The sequence below is a fragment of the Oncorhynchus keta genome, chromosome 23 (assembly GCF_023373465.1).
Source record: "Oncorhynchus keta strain PuntledgeMale-10-30-2019 chromosome 23, Oket_V2, whole genome shotgun sequence".
NCBI classification, from domain to species: Eukaryota; Metazoa; Chordata; class Actinopteri; order Salmoniformes; family Salmonidae; genus Oncorhynchus; species Oncorhynchus keta.
The window spans coordinates 34,883,423-34,901,702 of NC_068443.1; the positions used below are offsets into that span (position 1 = coordinate 34,883,423).

Here is an 18,280-nt window from a genome sequence, read left to right on the forward strand (position 1 = left end):
GCAGGAATTTTGACAGCACATATGGCTACGGGGCAGAATGTTGTGGGTTCGCAGACCACTGTGGACAAGAGTAGGGCTGGAACTATCTCCTTTATAGTAAAAGCATTGCAGGAATTTCTCATATTGTTTATAGGTCCAAGAAAAAAAATCATTTCGTAAACATTTCATGGAATTGTATGTATGTCATTTTATATATTAGCAGAATATTTTTTAATACCACACAAATTACCAAAACTACAGGCTAGGAATGGACAGAGAATAGGCCTATCTTATTATATTTCTAAAATGCCAAATCAGTGTGTCTTGTTTGCAACAAAACTGTTCCTGTTTGCAGATATTTAAATCTGAGATGTCATTAGGAATCTGAGCATGGTACTTTCAAAAGTTAGGCTTCCCTTTCCACCCCAGACACAGTAAGCCTACCTTTCCATCCCAGACAGAGTAAGTCTACCTTTCTACCCCAGACAGAGTAAGCCTACCTTTCCACCCCAGACAGAGTAAGCCTACCTTTCCACCCCAGACAGAGTAGGGCTACCTTTCCATCCCAGACAGAGTAGGCCTACCTTTCCACCCCAGACACAGTAAGCCTACCTTTCCATCCCAGACTGAGTAAGTCTATCTTTCTACCCCAGACAGAGTAAGCCTACCTTTTCACCCCAGACAGAGTAGGCCTACCTTTCCATCCCAGACAGAGTAAGCCTACCTTTCCACCCCAGACACAGTAAGCCTACCTTTCCATCCCAGACAGAGTAAGTCTACCTTTCTACCCCAGACAGAGTAAGCCTACCTTTCCACCCCAGACAGAGTAAGCCTACCTTTCCACCCCAGACAGAGTAGGCCTACCTTTCCACCCCAGACAGAGTAAGCCTACCTTTCCATCCCAGACAGAGTAGGCCTACCTTTCCACCCCAGACAGAGTAAGCCTACCTTTCCACCCCAGACAGAGTAAGCCCACCTTTCCACCCCAGACAGAGTAAGCCTACCTTTCCACCCCAGACAGAGTAGGCCTACCTTTCCACCCCAGACAGAGTAGGACTACCTTTCCACCCCAGACAGAGTAAGCCTACCTTTCCACCCCAGACAGAGTAAGCCTACCTTTCCACCCCAGACAGAGTAGGCCTACCTTTCCACCCCAGACAGAGTAAGCCTACCTTTCCACCCCAGACAGAGTAGGCCTACCTTTCCACCCCAGGCAGAGTAGGCCTACATTTCCATCCCAGACAGAGTAGGCCTACCTTTCCACCCCAGACAGAGTAAGCCTACCTTTCCACCCCAGACAGAGTACGCCTACCTTTCCACCCCAGACAGAGTAAACCTACCTTTCCACCCCAGACAGAGTTGGCCTACCTTTCCACCCCAGACAGAGTTGGCCTACCGAAGCAGAACATTTTCAGCTTTAACTGCTGGCTACTCTTCTTCCTTTGCTAAACCCAACTAGAGAAGATCACAAGTGTTTCCCTAAAAGCTGTCTGAGTTTAAACATCTTCTATTGTACAGAAAGTGAATAGCTTAATCAATGGATAGTGACAGAATTAGATTACTTCCCAAGCAAAGTAAATGTTTTGTCTCCTCGGCTTTAGAATGTTGTAGCTCAGCCTTTGAATGACAAATAAACTAAACAATGATATCCCCATATGCATCGGAGTCACGTCTTTCCTTGGTATTTTACAGCTTGTTTCTAGCATCGCAGTATCGCAGACCAAATCGCTGTTATTGATCCCTTTATATAATCGGATCTGTTTTCTTTTCTTTAAAATCTTAAGATAACACGTGGTAGGCCAGTGATTGCCATTTTCTTTAATTAAAGAAAGATCTATGGCATACCCTCTCACACCCCCTCAATTTGAGTCTTGGTTTTAACTTAACAGCCCTTCACTGACACGTAGGTAGGCTATTTAAAGAGTGCATGGTGGGTGGAGGAATTGACCGACAAAATGGATGGATATGGATATAGCAGCCTATAGCTAGATTTCATCCGTCAAACAGGTAGGCCTTCCTCTAATTTCTTAAATAGGAAGAAATAGGCTCCAACACAATGCCCTCTTGTTGTTAGTAAAGTCTAAATCAAATGAAGACCCGTTTTAATTCATTATACCTACTCTAATTTGCCTACTTTCAGCGGCTGCTGCTTCAAGTTTCAGCACCACAGTGTAAATATCTCTAATCTGTCTTATTGACAGGCCAATAACTCTGATAAATATATCATGGGCAAGAGTAGTAGCCACCGGTCCTCCTTTCCATCTTCGCGCTCTCCTTCTCAATTTGAATAGAACATAGGGTATAGGCTAGTCCTCGCGCAATCATTTTTGGACTATAGACCTAATCACAAATGACTGAACTGCCACCGTAGGACTACACAGCACAACCATTGGTTAGGCAGAACACAAAAAAAATCTATCAGCAAAGGCAGAGCAGGCCCGGGGCTCACGGTTGGAATACCCATTGCAGTGTGTAATGCAGCGTAGTTTTATTTACACCATGCCAGCAGCTATCTTAGAGATATAACTTTGCTCTTTGCTTCTCCCAGCACGCACTTCGTAGCCCCTAGCCTATAGGCTATGGATCATTTATTGAGACCTCACTAGATAGCCTATAGGCTCACTTGGTATTGCACGCCCAGCGAAGAATGAGAAATGAGGGGCGGTATTGGACACACATCGATATATAGCGACTAATTCTAAAACACTGAGAAATATTTAAATGTAATCAATTACAAATTGCATGACCCTCCCCTTGACTAGATTTAAAACAGTACTAAACCCTCCCCTGGACTAGATTTAAAACAGTACTAAACCCTCCCCTTGACTAGATTTAAAACAGTACTAAACCCTCCCCTGGACTAGATTTAAAACAGTACTAAACCCTCCCCTTGACTAGATTTAAAACAGTACTAAACCCTCCCCTGGACTAGATTTAAAACAGTACTAAACCCTCCCCTTGACTAGATTTAAAACAGTACTAAACCCTCCCCTGGACTAGATTTAAAACAATACCAAACCCTCCCCGTGACTAGATTTAAAACAGTACTAAACCCTCCCCTTGACTAGATTTAAAACAGTACTAAACCCCCCTTGACTAGATTTAAAACAATACTAAACCCTCCCCTTGACTAGATTTAAAACAATACCAAACCCTCCCCTTGACTAGATTTAAAACAATACCAAACCCTCCCCTTGACTAGATTTAAAACAGTACTAAACCCTCCCCTTGACTAGATTTAAAACAGTACTAAACCCTCCCCTTGACTAGATTTAAAACAGTACTAAACCCTCCCCTTGACTAGATTTAAAACAGTACTAAACCCTCCCCTTGACTAGATTTAAAACAGTACTAAACCCTCCCATTGACTAGATTTAAAACAGTACTAAACCCTCCCCTTGACTAGATTTAAAACAGTACTAAACCCTCCCCTTGACTAGATTTAAAACAGTACTAAACCCTCCCATTGACTAGATTTAAAACAGTACTAAACCCTCCCCTTGACTAAATTTAAAAAAAAAAAATACTAAACCATCCCCCTGACTGAAATTGAAAAAGCATGACCCTCCATTATCCTCCAGGTCCCCATTCTGTAAAATTCTATCCATCCCTTATTTCATCGTCCTAGTTGAGTCAAATTTCTGGTCCTTTCAAAACAAAACAGTGTTAACAAGCGATGTAAAGGGAGCTGCTACATGAGAAGCCTTGTGTTTAGAAATCTTCTTTGAAAGCAGTGATGCCACACTGGCCTAAACCCAAACACACTGTCCCCCTGAGTGCGAGTCAGCAGATTAACCTTTTGATCACAGAGGGCTCTGAAAACCCACCGCTCAATACTCTGCGCTGTGTTAGAAAAGATTAAACAGAATACCATTCATTTCTAACTAGCTACTGGGGTTTAGATGGTGGAGTAGGAAGATAAAAGGGTAAAAACAAGAAAGAGTGTGTGTGTGTGTGTGTGTGTGTGTGTGTGTGTGTGTGTGTGTGTGTGTGTGTGTGTGTGTGTGTGTGTGTGTGTGTGTGTGTGTGTGTGTGTGTGTGTGTGTGTGTGTGTGTGTGTGTGTGTGTGTGTGTGTGTGTGTGTGTGTGTGTGCTCATATGTGTGTGAGAGAAATAGAGAAAGAAGTAGCAAGTGTGAGAGACATAGTAAACATCGCCATCATAGTGTGTGCAGTAGAGAGATGCAAAGAAAAAGAGCCTGCGAGAGAGAGAGAAATAAAAAGATAAGTGTGTAGCATCCGTTCTATTCACAGAGACAGAATGCGAAGACGTTCACAGCACCTCTGGTAGAAATGAATGTTTCATGCCCCACAGCTCTATGAAGGGCTTCTTATCTCCTCTCTCATTTTTTATTTTGCATTTTAATCCCTCTCTCCTCTTCTCCTCCTCCCCTGTTCTGGTAAAGATCAATCCATCAGTCAATGATTGCTTCTGCTTCAAAAGTTCTGTACCTTTTCTCATAGTAATGATCTCAGAAATGGTAAGCAGCCAGCAAATTGAAAGTGTAGTTTTAGAAGTAACTCTGCACTGAAGGTAAAGTTGCTTCAAACATCGAGTACAAGCAGCTAATTACTGTGCTCTACAATTTCCCCTGTTAGCGGATATGCGTTTTCCATTCTGAATACTTATTGATGCAATCAACTGTTCCCCTTATATTACCATCACCACTAGGTACAAACGTTATAGGCAGCCCTACTCCCTATGCCCAACAGTCGCTCAGTGAGAGGGAGCCGTAATCGTTGAGAAAAGAGAGAGAAGGATCAAACGTAGAAATGTAAAATATAGCATTCCTGTGTATTGATTCCGGTTCTAGAAAGCTGGGTTATGACTGATATCTGGTCAGTGTTGAAATAGAGAGGTGATATGCTGCAAAGGACAGCCAGGGAGAGAGAGAAAAGGGGGTGAGAGGCCCTTTGTTCAAAAATCCTTTTGATTCAGACAGTCTCAGCAAGGGGTCTTTTTTGTTGGAAAAGGGACAGATATATATATACTGTGACATTGCCTTTGAGAACATGGGGCATCATTCAATTCAAACCTACATTGCAGTCCTTAGAAGCACACAATAGAAACAAACCTTTTGTCCTGTAGTCAAATGAAACCACAGAATGGCCTTGGCAACTTAGCACACAAATACATTCCTCCAGTTTTCAGAATAAGACGAGTGAATGCAGGCATCAGTGTTTTAAGTATATATATATATATATGCTTCTGAAACATTGAGATGAGGAGCTTCCCAATCCCAACCCTTCTTTGAGACAGATGATAGACATATTCATGCTTGGCAGCTTACTCAGAACTGGCCACCAGAGACTCATGACCTTTAACCGCCCAACTGGCCTTATTCCTTCCAATGTCATTATTGAACCGTGCCATCCAGACCCATTATAATGTAAGTTGTCCACGCTGCAGCCCAGTCCTCTAGACTCAAGTTCATCCTTTTTCAATGTGCCACAGCTATTCCATCTCATATTTTAGTATGAGTTCTCCTCGGTAATGGCGTGTTGTAGCTCTTGTCTCATATTTTAGTGTGATCTCATCCTTTGAAGAGCAGAAGGGATGCAGGCAGTCATAACCAATAGAGCGTAGAGCTCTTGATATTGGAGCAATGATGAAGTCACTCCTTACTCTTCATCCCACCTGCCAGCTACAAATTACCTCATGCTACCAGGGGAGGAGAGCCCACCATCACACACACACACACATACTACACGCACGCGCACACACACACACATAATACACGCACGCGCTCACGCACACAAGACAGTCATTGCAAACACACATTTAGACAGTCATTGCAAACTCACTCACTCAGACGGTCATTGCAAACACCGTACACACATGCACAAAAAAAGGATGGATGCATGCGCACAAGCATGAGCACGTGCACACACACACACCTTACTACAATTTACTCCAATCCAACCCTCTATACAACACCAAAAAAAATCCACAAGAACTTCATCCTCTCAGACACACTCACTCACCCCACTTCTTTCTCTCTTGCACACACTCGCACACACACACACACACACACACACACACACACACACACACACACACACACACACACACACACACACACACACACACACACACACACACACACACACACACACACACACACTTTCTCTCTCACCCCAGAAGCATCATGTGTGGTTTGGGGGAAGCCTCTGGCTGTGCTGATTTAAAGTACTCTTGGACCATAATAAAAAAGATTAGTCTGACACCATACAGTATATAATTAATTCAGCATAATTACTGATTCTCTTTGATGTTTAGAGTAGTGGCAACTTTACTATTTACACTCACCTGCCAGTTTATTTGGTACACCCATCTAGTACTGGGTCGGACCCCCCTTTGCCTCCAGAACAGCCTGAATTCTTCAGGGCATGGATTTTTTTGTGAATTTTATAATATGTCTGTTCTTCTTGTTTTTAGCTGATAGGAGTGGGACCTTGTGTGGTCATCTGCTGCAATAGCCCATCCGTGACAAAGATTAACGAGTTGTATGTTCCAAGATGCAGTTATTTTTTGATTGACGTACCATTCTCGGTAAACCCTAGACACCGCCATTGGTGAAAAACCCAGGAGGGCGGATGATTCTGAGATACTGGATCCGGCGTGCCTGGCACCGACGATCATACCGTGCTCAAAGTCAATTAGGTCACATTCAATTGAACAGTAACTGCTTTATGTAGCATGCCACGGCCACGTGATTCACTGTCACGTGGAGTGAACCATTTTTGTGAACGGGGTGGTGCACCTAATAAACTGTCCGGTGAGTGTATCTACAGGTCCTTACATTCCAGTCCACTCTCTATCTCTCTATCCGTCTGTCATCAGCATTCACTAAGTAGTTCAGATACTGTACAGACGCATTACAGTTGGATTCGGATACCCCATTGTGGATGGGTGACTCTCTACCCTAATGGGTAAGGAAAGAGCCAAGACATGGGTGAAAAAATGAATACTGTACTGTTGTAAACACCTGTTTTGATGTGATGACAATACAGACTGTGCAGTGAAGTACATTACCTGCCACTCATTTCATGCCAGCCAGGAATCAACGATCCCATTAGTCAGTCAGACTCTTAGAGAGAGGTAGTCAGTGACAGGCTTTCATTCATGGAAAAAAGGTACTGCTATTGATCCCAACGAAAGGACACAGATAAACATGCCGGTACGCAAGCACACACACACATACACACATATGGTGTCTTAGAAAGGGAAATCCAGCTCCTTTCCTGTACGCTTTCTGAACAGTGCTGTAAACGATGCGGAAAATAAGCCTTAGAAGAGGGATTATGCTTTAGGCCAACACTATCGACTCCTGTCAACACTCAGCCACAGCAGTAGAGAGGCACTAAAATACACACAATGACCTTGTCTTTAAAACCCTGCCACAGGAGCTGAAGAACACATCAAGATTGCCCTACACAAAAGAATCAGTTAGATCCAGGGAATGGGAATACGATTTCATTCTGTCGTGCAAAGAGACTTTTTCCATTTTTGGTCTTTTATTTTGGTAATGACACAAGAGGGTGATTAATTAATTCACTGGTTTCTCTCTTTCTTTTTCTCTCCGTCCTTCTACCTCCTCCCTTTTGTCTCTCTAGCGTGGCTCCACGGTGACCCCAGGAAGGTGATCTACCCTACAGACAGCTACGGACAGTTCTGTGGGCAGAAGGGTACCCCAAACGCGTAAGTAATTGCTATAGTGACTGATTAACCAGGTACAGTTGAAGTCGGAAGTTTACATATACTTTAGCCAAATACATTTGAACTCAGTTTTTCACCATTCCTGACATTTAATCCCAGTAAAAATTTCCTGTTTTAGGTCAGTTAGGATCACCACTTTATTTTAAGAATGTGAAATGTCAGAAGAATAGTAGAAAAAAATATTTATTTCAGCTTTTATTACTTTCATCACATTCCCAGTGGGTCAGAAGTTTACATACACTCAATTAGTATTTGGTAGCATTGCCTTTAAATTGTTTCATTTGGGTCAAACAAGCTTCCCACAATAAGTTGGGTGAATTTTGTCACATTCCTCCTGACAGAGCTGGTATAACTGAGTCAGGTTTGTAGGCCTCCTTGTTAGCGCACGCTTTTTCAGTTCTTCCCACACATGTTCTATTGGATTGAGGTCAGGGCTTTGTGATGGCCACTCCAATACCTTGACTTTGTTGTCCTTAAGCCATTTTGCCACAACTTTGGAAGTATGCTTGGTGTCATTGTCCATTTGGAAGACCCATTTGTGACCAAGCTTTAACTGATGTCTTGAGATGTTGCTTCAATATATCCACATCATTTTCCTCCCTCATGATGCCATCTATTTTGTGAAGTGCATCAGTCCCTCCTGCAGCAAAGCACCCCCACAACATGATGCTGCCACCCCCATGCTTCACGGTTGGGATGGTATTCTTCGGCTTGCAAGCCTCCCCCTTTTTCCTCCAGACATATCGATGGTCATTATGGCCAAACAGTTCTGTTACATCAGACCAGAGGACATTTCTCCAAAAAGTATAATCTTGTCCCCATGTGCAGTTGCAAAACGTAGTCTGGCTTTTTTTTGGCAGTTTTGGAGCAGTGGCTTCTTCCCTGCTTGAGTGGCCTTTCAGGTTATGTCGATATAGGACGCATATTAGTGTGGATATAGATACTTTTGTACCTGTTTCCTCCAGCATCTTCACAAGGTCCTTGGCTGTTGTTCTGGGATTGATTTGCACTTTTCGCACCAAAGTACTTTCATCTCTAGAAGACCGAATGCAGTGAAGTATATTCCTGAGGGGTATGACGGCTGCGTGGTCCCATGGTGTTTATACTTGCGTACTATTGTTTGTACAGATGAATGTGGTACCTTCAGGCATTTGGAAATTGCTCCCAACGATGAACCAGACTTGTGGAAGTCTACAATTGTTTTTCTGAGGTCTTGGCCGATTTCTTTTGATTTTCCCATGATGTCAGGCAAAGAGGCACTGAGTTTGAAGGTAGGCCTTGAAATACATCCACAGGTACACCTCCAATTGACTCAAATTATGTCAATTAGCCTATCGGAAGCTTCTAAACCATGACATAATCTTCTGGAATTTTCCAAGCTGTTTAAAGGCACAGTCAACTGAGTGTATGTAAACATCTGACCCACTGGAATTGTGATACAGTGAGATATCAGTGAAATAATCTGTCTGTGAACAATTTTTGGAAAAATGACTTGTGTCATGCACAAATTAGATGTCCTCACCGACTTGCCAAAACTATAGTTTGTTAACAAGACATTTGTGGAGTGGTTGATAAACAAGTTTTAATGACTCCAATCTAAGTGTATGTAGACTTCCGACTATCTCGATATCTCTGTGTTTACACAGGCAGCCCGATTCTTATCTTTTGCCCAATTAATGGCAAAATATCTGATCTGATTCGTCAACAGAACAATTAGTTGGAAAATATCAGAATTAGGCTGCCTATGTAAACGCAGCCCTAGGGACATACCTGTGAACAATTTGAGGTAATGATAATTCCCTTGTGCCCAATTTGCTGATATTAATGTAGAATTTAGTAGAATTTCCCCCCTACCACTGATACAGGGTTAAATAGGTTTTCATCCCCTTGAATTCAGTGTAGGATAATCTGATCCTAGATATGTTGTTAATGTTAACTTCAATCGAGCCTAAGCGTAGCCCCCTGGGCCATTGGCTGGTTCTTTATCTTAGCCCTGCGTGCTTCAATGTTGTTATATTGACCATTACAATTGAAAGGCAGCTCACCCCCACACACACAGTTCCCATTGTCAACAGAATCCAACCCATTGAATCAAAAGTCTGGTACTGGATCCCCACACTAAACAGCTCGGTGTTGAATTCCCCTCATAAACCTCAAGTGTGATTGACAGGCTGTAACCTTGGCAATGATTAAAGTAGTTCTTTAGTGGCGGCTGCGGAGCGGTGATAAGGCTGTTTGTGGAGCCGGGCTGTGAGATAGGGAGTGGTGTGTTTACTCCCAGCTAGCTAGGGCCCTCACATCTCATCCGCTAATAATTAGCACTGTGTTGTTCTCCCAGTCTTAAAGGATTACGATGGAGTTTAGTCTGGAACACGTGTCGGGGGGAGACTACACCATCTCAACCATTATACTGAAATACTGGAGAGGATCATCCTGAAATTCACCAAAAATGCATTGAGATATTAAGAACAGAAGGGAAGAGATAGTTGACCATTTTAACATCATTGTATGTGGGACTGTTACATCATTGTATGTGAGGGCTTTTCTTTGAATGTGTGCTCTGTACTCTACAGCCACCTAGTGCTAATACTGTATCAGCACTGTGTCAATGTTTTTTTTTCTCTATAGAAAAAAATCCATACTGTTCTACTTCAATATCCTGAAATGTGCCAACCCTGCTGTCCTCATCAACCTCCAGTGTCCCACCACTCAGGTATTCATAGCATATTGGTCAATAACAATATTGACTCATAGAGTACATAGGTGGAGTTATTGTTAAAGGCCCAGTGCAGTCAAACTATTTGTTTTATATCTTATTGTACAACAGCTGATGAAACTAACACTGTGAAAAAACAAAAACTAAATATCAGTGTTATTTCCTAATAGTTGCTGGTTGAAAATACAATCTACACAGAACCTTCTAATCAGCAGGTTTGCATGGGTGAGAGCTTTCCATGGTGACCTCAATTGGTTAATAGACCAATAACAGAGAGAGTTCCAAACCTCTCTGCCAATAACAGCTAGTTTTCAGTTTTCCCTTCCCCACTCAGACCACTCCCAGACAGTCCGAGGAAAATTCTAGCTTGAGAAATAGTTGTTTGCTAAAAAAGCCATTTTTGTCCATTTTTTTATCAAATCTGTGACAGTAAAGAACTTAATTGTCGCTCCAAAGTTATTCGATATTGATATAAAAACGGTTGCTTTGGGGCATTTAAAAAAGGGTGTCATATCAGCTTACTGGGTATTCATTAGTGTGTTCAATACTTCCTCAGATGTGTGTTTCCAAGTGCCCGGACAGATTTGCAACCTACACAGATATGCAGTTGCAATACCAAATCACTGCAGCCCCCTGGGAATATTACAGGCTGTTCTGCAAACCAGGATTCAACAACCCAACAAAGGTATGCATGTAGGCGTAGCACTGTTTGGAAGTGTGTACTGTTAGGATGTGAACTGCTTTCATCGCGTGTAACAACGACTAGTTGTCTAAAGCAGGAACAACCTAAATAAACTGAAATTAAAAGAAAAAGAAACTACACTATGAAACAAAGATAAATTATATAAAGAATGATTGTAACGGCCGTTGGTGGTGGAAGAAGGTGAGGACCAATGCGCAGCGTGGTAAGTGTCCATCTTTTTAATAAAGTAAATGAACACTGAACAAAAACAACGAACGAACGAAACAGTTCTGTCTGGTGCAGATATAAACACTCAACAGAAAATCACCCACAAATCAAGGGTGAAAACAGGCTTCCTAAGTATGGCTCTCAATCAGGGACAACGATTGACAGCTGCCTCTGATTGAGAACCATACCAGGCGAAACACAGAAATACCAAATCATAGAAAAACGAACATAGACAACCCACCCAACTCACGCCCTGACCATACTAAAACAAAGACATAACAAAAGAACTAAGGTCAGAACGTGACAATGATAGTAAAAGGATTTGGGGCACCTTAAATGAAATTTTGGGAAAATAAGCCAACTCAACTCCTTCATTTATTAAATCAGATGGCTCATTCATCACAAAGCCCAGTGATATTGCAAACTACTTTAATTACTTTTTCATTGGCAAGATAAAAAAACTTAGGGATGACATGCCAGCAACAAACCCTGACACTACAAATTATGAAAGACAAGAATTGTCATTTTGAATTCCGTAATGTCCGTGTGGAAGAGGTGAAAAAAAAATTGTTGTCTATCAACAATGACAAGCCACCAGGGCCTGACAATCTAGATGGAAAATTACTGAGGATAATAGCAGACGATATTGCCTCTCCTATTTGCCACATCTTCATTTTAAGCCTACTAGAGACCGTGTGCCCTCAGGCCTGGAGGGAAGCTAAAGTCATTCTGCTACCCAATAATATTAAAGCTGGCTCAAATAGCCGACCCTTAGTAAACGTCTAGAAAATATTGTGTTTGACCAGATACAATGCTATTTTACTGTAAACAAATTGATAACAGAATATCAGCATGCTTAAAGGGAAGGACACTAAAAAAGCACAGCACTTACTCAAATGACTGATGATTGGCTGAGAGAAATTGATGATAAAATTATTGTGGGGGATGTCTTGTTAGACTTCAGTGCAGCTTTTGACATTATTGATCGTAGTCTGTTGCTGTAAAAATGTGTTATGGCTTTATACCCTCTGCTATAATGTGGATAAAGAATTACTTGTCTAACAGAACACAGAGGGTGTTTTTTAATGGAAGCCTATCCAATATAATCCCGTTAGAATCAGGAATTCCCCAGGGTAGCTGTTAAGGCCCCTTGCTTTTTTCAATTTTTACTAACAACATGCCACTGACTTTGAGTAAAGCCAGAGTTTCTATGTACGCGGATGACTCAACACTATACACGTCAGCTACTACAGCGACTGAAATTACATCTACACTCAACAAAGAGCTGCAGTTAGTTTCAGAGTGGGTGGAAAGGAATATGTTAGCCCTAAATATTTATAAAACCTGAAGCATTGTGTTTGGAACATAACACTCACTAAACCCTGACCCTCAACTAAGTCTTGTAATAAATCGTGTGGTCCTTCTGTAGCTCAGTTGGTAGAGCATGGCGCTTGTAACGCCAGGGTAGTGGGTTCGATTCCCGGGACCACCCATACGTAGAATGTATGCACACATGACTGTAAGTCGCTTTGGATAAAAGCGTCTGCTAAATGGCATATATTATTATTATTATTATTATGTGGAAATTAGGCAAGTTGAGATGACTAAACTGCTTGGAGTAACCCCAGATTGTAAACTGTCATGGTCAAAACATATTGATGCAGTAGTAGCTAAGATGGGGAGAAGTTTGTCTATAATAAAGTGATGCTCTGCCTTCTTAACAACACTATCAACAAGGCAGGTCCTAGAGGCCATAATTTTGTCGCACCTTAACTATTGTTCAGTCGTGTGGTCAGGTGCCACAAAAAAGGACTTTGGAAAATTGCAATTGGCTCAGAACAGGGCAGTACGGCTGGCCCTTGGATGTACACAGAGAGCTGATATTAATAATATGCATGTCAATCTCTCCTGGCTGAAAGTGGAGGAGAGATTGACTTCATCAATACTTTTATTTATGAGGTATTGACATGTTGAATGCACCGAGCTGTCTGTGTAAACTACTGAAGCTCGGACACCCATGTATACCCCACAAGACATGCCACAAGAGGTCTCTTCACAGTCCCCAAGTCCAGAACAGACTATGGGAGGCACACAGAACTACATAGAGCCATTACTACATGGAACTCTATTCCACATCAAGTAACTGACAGAAGCAGTAACATTTTATTTAAAAAACAGATAAAAAAAAAAACATTGGCACAGACACATGCATACACACACGCATGCACACACGCATGCACACACACACACACACGCACGCACGCACGCACGCACGCACACACGCAGGCACACACGCATGCACACACACACACACACACACACACACACACACACACACACACACACACACACACACACACACACACACACACACACACACACACACACACACACACACACACACACACACACACACACATACATACATACGATAACGCACTATACATACACATGGATTTAGTACTGTAGATATGTGGTAGTGGTGTAGTAGGGGCCTGTGGACACACAGTGTGTTGTGAAATCTGTGAATGTATTGTAATGTTTTAAAATTGTATAAACTGCCATAATTTTGCTGGACCCCAGGAAGAGTAGCTGCTGCTTTGGCAGGAACTAATGGGAATCCATAATAAATACAAATACCTCACACCCAGGCTACTGAATTGTGCTGCTTTGTGTTAAAGATTATGAATTAAAGACAGAGTTTTAACACTTTTGTAATTTTCCGGTCACAGAGCGTAACAACAATTAGTATGACATGACTGACACTTCTCCTCTTTTTGCTTTAAGCCTGTTGCACAAGTGTTACGAGACGAGGACTGTCCATCAATGATTGTGCCTAGCAGACCGTGTAAGTACAGCAAAAGAATGACAGCAACTGGTGGGCAATAAGGAAGAAGTCATGATACTGAATGATCTTGTCTACTAGTCCTACAGCGTTGTTTTCCTGACTTCATCACTCTGAATGGAACTCTGACGGTGGCCAAAAGAACCCACTTCAAAGATGCCCTGGACAAAGCCCGCAGTGTGACTGAACTAAGAGACGCCGCCAAGTGAGTTACAAAGACACCCACACATGCATGTGGATGTGCGTATACATGCATGCGGGCACATATAGTACACACACAAACATTTCTGTAATTATGGCAGTTTTATAATGGCCATTGTCTCCTGCAGTGGCATCACAGGTCTGGTGGATGCTAAGGAGGTTGGGATGAAGATTGTGGAGGACTACGCCGCCTCATGGAACTGGATCTTGATGTAAGAAGTCTTACTGGCAGAGATACACTGGGTTGAGTTCTTATAACAGACAATGAATTGTGCTGTACGGTACTTTATTGTACTTTTACGCGACTGTAAAATACTATATTTAGAGTGTGTACTGTGTGTTATTTCCAGAGGTCTGGTGATAGCACTGGTGGTCAGTCTGATCTTCATCCTGCTGCTACGTTTCACTGCCGGACTCCTCCTCTGGTTCACCATCATCGCCGTCATACTGGTGATCGCTTACGGTCGGTCTGTGTGTGTGTGTGTCAAAGTTATTAGAGTTTTGTGTTTTTAATATTAGTTTTTATTTCTATTAATTTTAAGACTTTTATTCGAAATTCAGTTTAGTGTCAGTTAGTTTTCCGATCCACTTTAATAGTTTTTATTTAGTCTAAGTTTTATTAAAAACATATTATATATATTTTATATATATATATATCGTTTTTATATTATTTAGTTGAAGTTTTAGTGTGTTTTGGGGATGTCTGTTCTTGCCAGTGTGGGACAGTAATGTGTAAGGTGATGAGTCAGGTTATAGGTTAGGTTTAAAGGTAGACTCAGCGAAATGACGTAGATGCACAAAGTAAACTGTAATAGAGGGTCAATTTCCACAACAACCAGGAGCGGTGAAGCGCGAGGTTAAACGTCGCCGCTGTTCTGGTCCCGTAGCTACCACGTTGTAGCAGCGTGAAGCGTACCCGTGCACATGCGCAGATACTCTGTGTGACTGTCTGTGTGAGAGCAAGGTTTTGCATCATGCTCATCTCAATGGCCGTGTTCGAGCAGTCCAACTTTATCAAGTCGGTTACCATCGTAACCGACTTGTAACTCACCTTTCTATGTGTGTTACATTCTGTTGATAAAAACGGTCCGACTTGCACCCACATGGCAGGTGCATGAAATTGACAAAAATCATGTGGTCAAAGGTCATGAAGTTTTGACCGCAGTCAACCTCAAGTTTCTGCAATTGGAGGCTCTATTGTCAACCAATCATAAGGGGGGTTATGTGACCCACACGAACGTGACCAAAGGCGTGACTGAAATACAAACCAATTTTCCGCAATTTATGTGTACAGTGGATATAGACAAATGAATTTGATATTTGAGGCTCTGTCTCACTGAGGGATTGTACAATGTACACACATAATATTATATTATGATTTCAGTTTGTGAGTGTGTGATACGGGGGTTGGAGACATGTTTATTTCGACATTACACAGAAAACCTTTCAGAAACAATGGCAACACTGCCATGTTGATCGGAGCCTTGCTGTTGAAAAAACACAGCCATGTTAGACTTTCAGCTGTCGCAGATGCACCTCCCCCGACTTCACTCCAATTTTGTCTACAGTTGTTTGCTTTAGCCTTTACCACTCAAACGCGGCCAATATCTGCGGTGCTGCTGTGGCAACGGGTGTGTTCATTATTTATTTGATTTACAAATAGTTTTTTTCATGATTAGTTTTCACTTTAGTTTCAGTTTTAGTTTAACTATAATAAAGTGTGTGTAACTGTACATACGCGTGTGCGTGCATGGCCGTGTACCAGTGTGTGTCATTGTGTGTCTGTTTTTACCTCCCTAACCTCTGCTTCCCGTGTCTCTGTAGGGATATGGCACTGTTACCTGGAGTTCTCCCTCTTGAGGCAGCAGCCCGGGGCAGATGTGACCATCGTAGACATCGGCTTCCAGACAGACGTCACGGTTTACCTGCATCTCAGTCAGACATGGCTCATCTTCTGTATGTCATCACCTCACTCATGACAATCTCTCTCTCTCTCTCAGCTTTGTCTTAGGGATAAGCCTCTTTCAAACCATTTAGCCTGATTACCAGTTCCTGTAAAAGTTTAAAATTAGTAAATAGATGTTTTGTAAATACACAGTCTGTCATTTACTTAATACATTACATTTGGAGAGGATAATTTGGGTTAGGATTGATGTTACTATGGTTTGATGTTACTATGGGTTGATGTTACTATGGTTTGATGTTACTATGGGTTGATGTTACTATGGGTTGATGTTACTATGGGTTGATGTTACTATGGGTTGATGTTACTATGATTTGATATTACTATGGGTTGATGTTACTATAGGTTGATGTTACTATGATTTGATATTACTATGGGTTGATGTTACTATGATTTGATATTACTATGGGTTGATGTTACTATGATTTGATATTACTATGGGTTGATGTTACTATGATTTGATATTACTATGGGTTGATGTTACTATGATTTGATATTACTATGGGTTGATGTTACTATGGGTTGATGTTACTATGGGTTGATGTTACTATGATTTGATATTATTATGGGTTGATGTTACTATGGATTGATGTTACTATGGGTTGATATTACTATGGGTTGATGTTACTATGGGTTGATGTTACTATGATTTGATATTACTATGGGTTGATGTTACTATGGATTGATGTTACTATGGGTTGATATTACTATGGGTTGATGTTACTATGGGTTGATGTTACTATGGGTTGATGTTACTATGGGTTGATGTTACTATGGGTTGATGTTACTATGGGTTGATATTACTATGGGTTGATGTTACTATGGGTTGATGTTACTATGGGTTGATGTTACTATGGGTTGATGTTACTATGATTTGATATTACTATGGGTTGATGTTACTATGGGTTGATGTTACTATGGGTTGATGTTACTATGGGTTGATATTACTATGGGTTGATGTTACTATGGATTGATGTTACTATGGGTTGATATTACTATGGGTTGATGTTACTATGGGTTGATGTTACTATGGGTTGATGTTACTATGGGTTGATATTACTATGGGTTGATGTTACTATGGGTTGATGTTACTATGGGTTGATATTACTATGGGTTGATGTTACTATGGATTGATGTTACTATGGGTTGATGTTACTATGGGTTGATGTTACTATGGGTTGATGTTACTATGATTTGATATTACTATGGGTTGATGTTACTATGGATTGATGTTACTATGGGTTGATGTTACTATGATTTGATATTACTATGGGTTGATGTTACTATGGATTGATGTTACTATGGGTTGATGTTACTATGATTTGATATTACTATGGGTTGATGTTACTATGGGTTGATGTTACTATGGTTTGGCTCAGACCTTCTGCTGTGTCCCCCCTCTCTCTGTTAGTGATAGCTCTGTGTACCATAGAGGCCTCCATCTTGATCATTCTGATCTTTCTGAGGAAGAGAGTATGGATCGCTATCGCTCTACTGAGGGAGGGAAGCAAGTAAGTCGACGAATAGTAACAGTTTCTCTCACAGTAACTGCTAGTGTTCTCTCGCTGTCTTCACGACTGTTGTTTGAGAAGAGTTTATTTACAATGTTCTTCTTGTGCCTCTGTCTCTAGGGCTGTTAGCTACATCATGTCAACACTTTTCTACCCAATCATCACCTTCCTGCTGCTGGCCGTCTGCATCTCCTACTTTTCCGTCACCTCTGTGTATCCTCTTACTGGTGTGGTGTTTCTCCACTAGAGGGCGCTTGTTGGTGCATTTCTTTGGTCATCGTGCTGTTCATGATTCCGATCCCAGATTCTATAAAGTATATTGTATTGAACGACTTATGGAATACAGAAACAGAGACACAGATATTGATCTAAGAAAGTGCTGTTTTGTTGTGTATTGTTGTACAACGGCAACATGTTTGATGCTTAATCAGTGTTA

The 18,280-nt window shown here is 41.6% G+C and overlaps 1 protein-coding gene across 2 annotated transcripts in view; it reads left to right on the forward strand.

The window, feature by feature from the left end:
• slc44a5a (solute carrier family 44 member 5a) overlaps positions 1–18,280 on the forward strand; it is a 109,693-nt gene that overhangs the window by 85,451 nt on the left and 5,962 nt on the right. For both annotated transcript variants that reach the window (XM_035800237.2, XM_035800238.2), the window contains exons 4-13: positions 7,596–7,680; positions 10,327–10,411; positions 10,971–11,099; positions 14,112–14,172; positions 14,251–14,374; positions 14,499–14,582; positions 14,721–14,833; positions 16,195–16,326; positions 17,745–17,844; positions 17,965–18,057. In XM_035800237.2, coding sequence (XP_035656130.1) covers positions 7,596–7,680; positions 10,327–10,411; positions 10,971–11,099; positions 14,112–14,172; positions 14,251–14,374; positions 14,499–14,582; positions 14,721–14,833; positions 16,195–16,326; positions 17,745–17,844; positions 17,965–18,057 — 1,006 coding nt within the window. The remainder of the gene's footprint in view (positions 1–7,595; positions 7,681–10,326; positions 10,412–10,970; positions 11,100–14,111; positions 14,173–14,250; positions 14,375–14,498; positions 14,583–14,720; positions 14,834–16,194; positions 16,327–17,744; positions 17,845–17,964; positions 18,058–18,280) is intronic.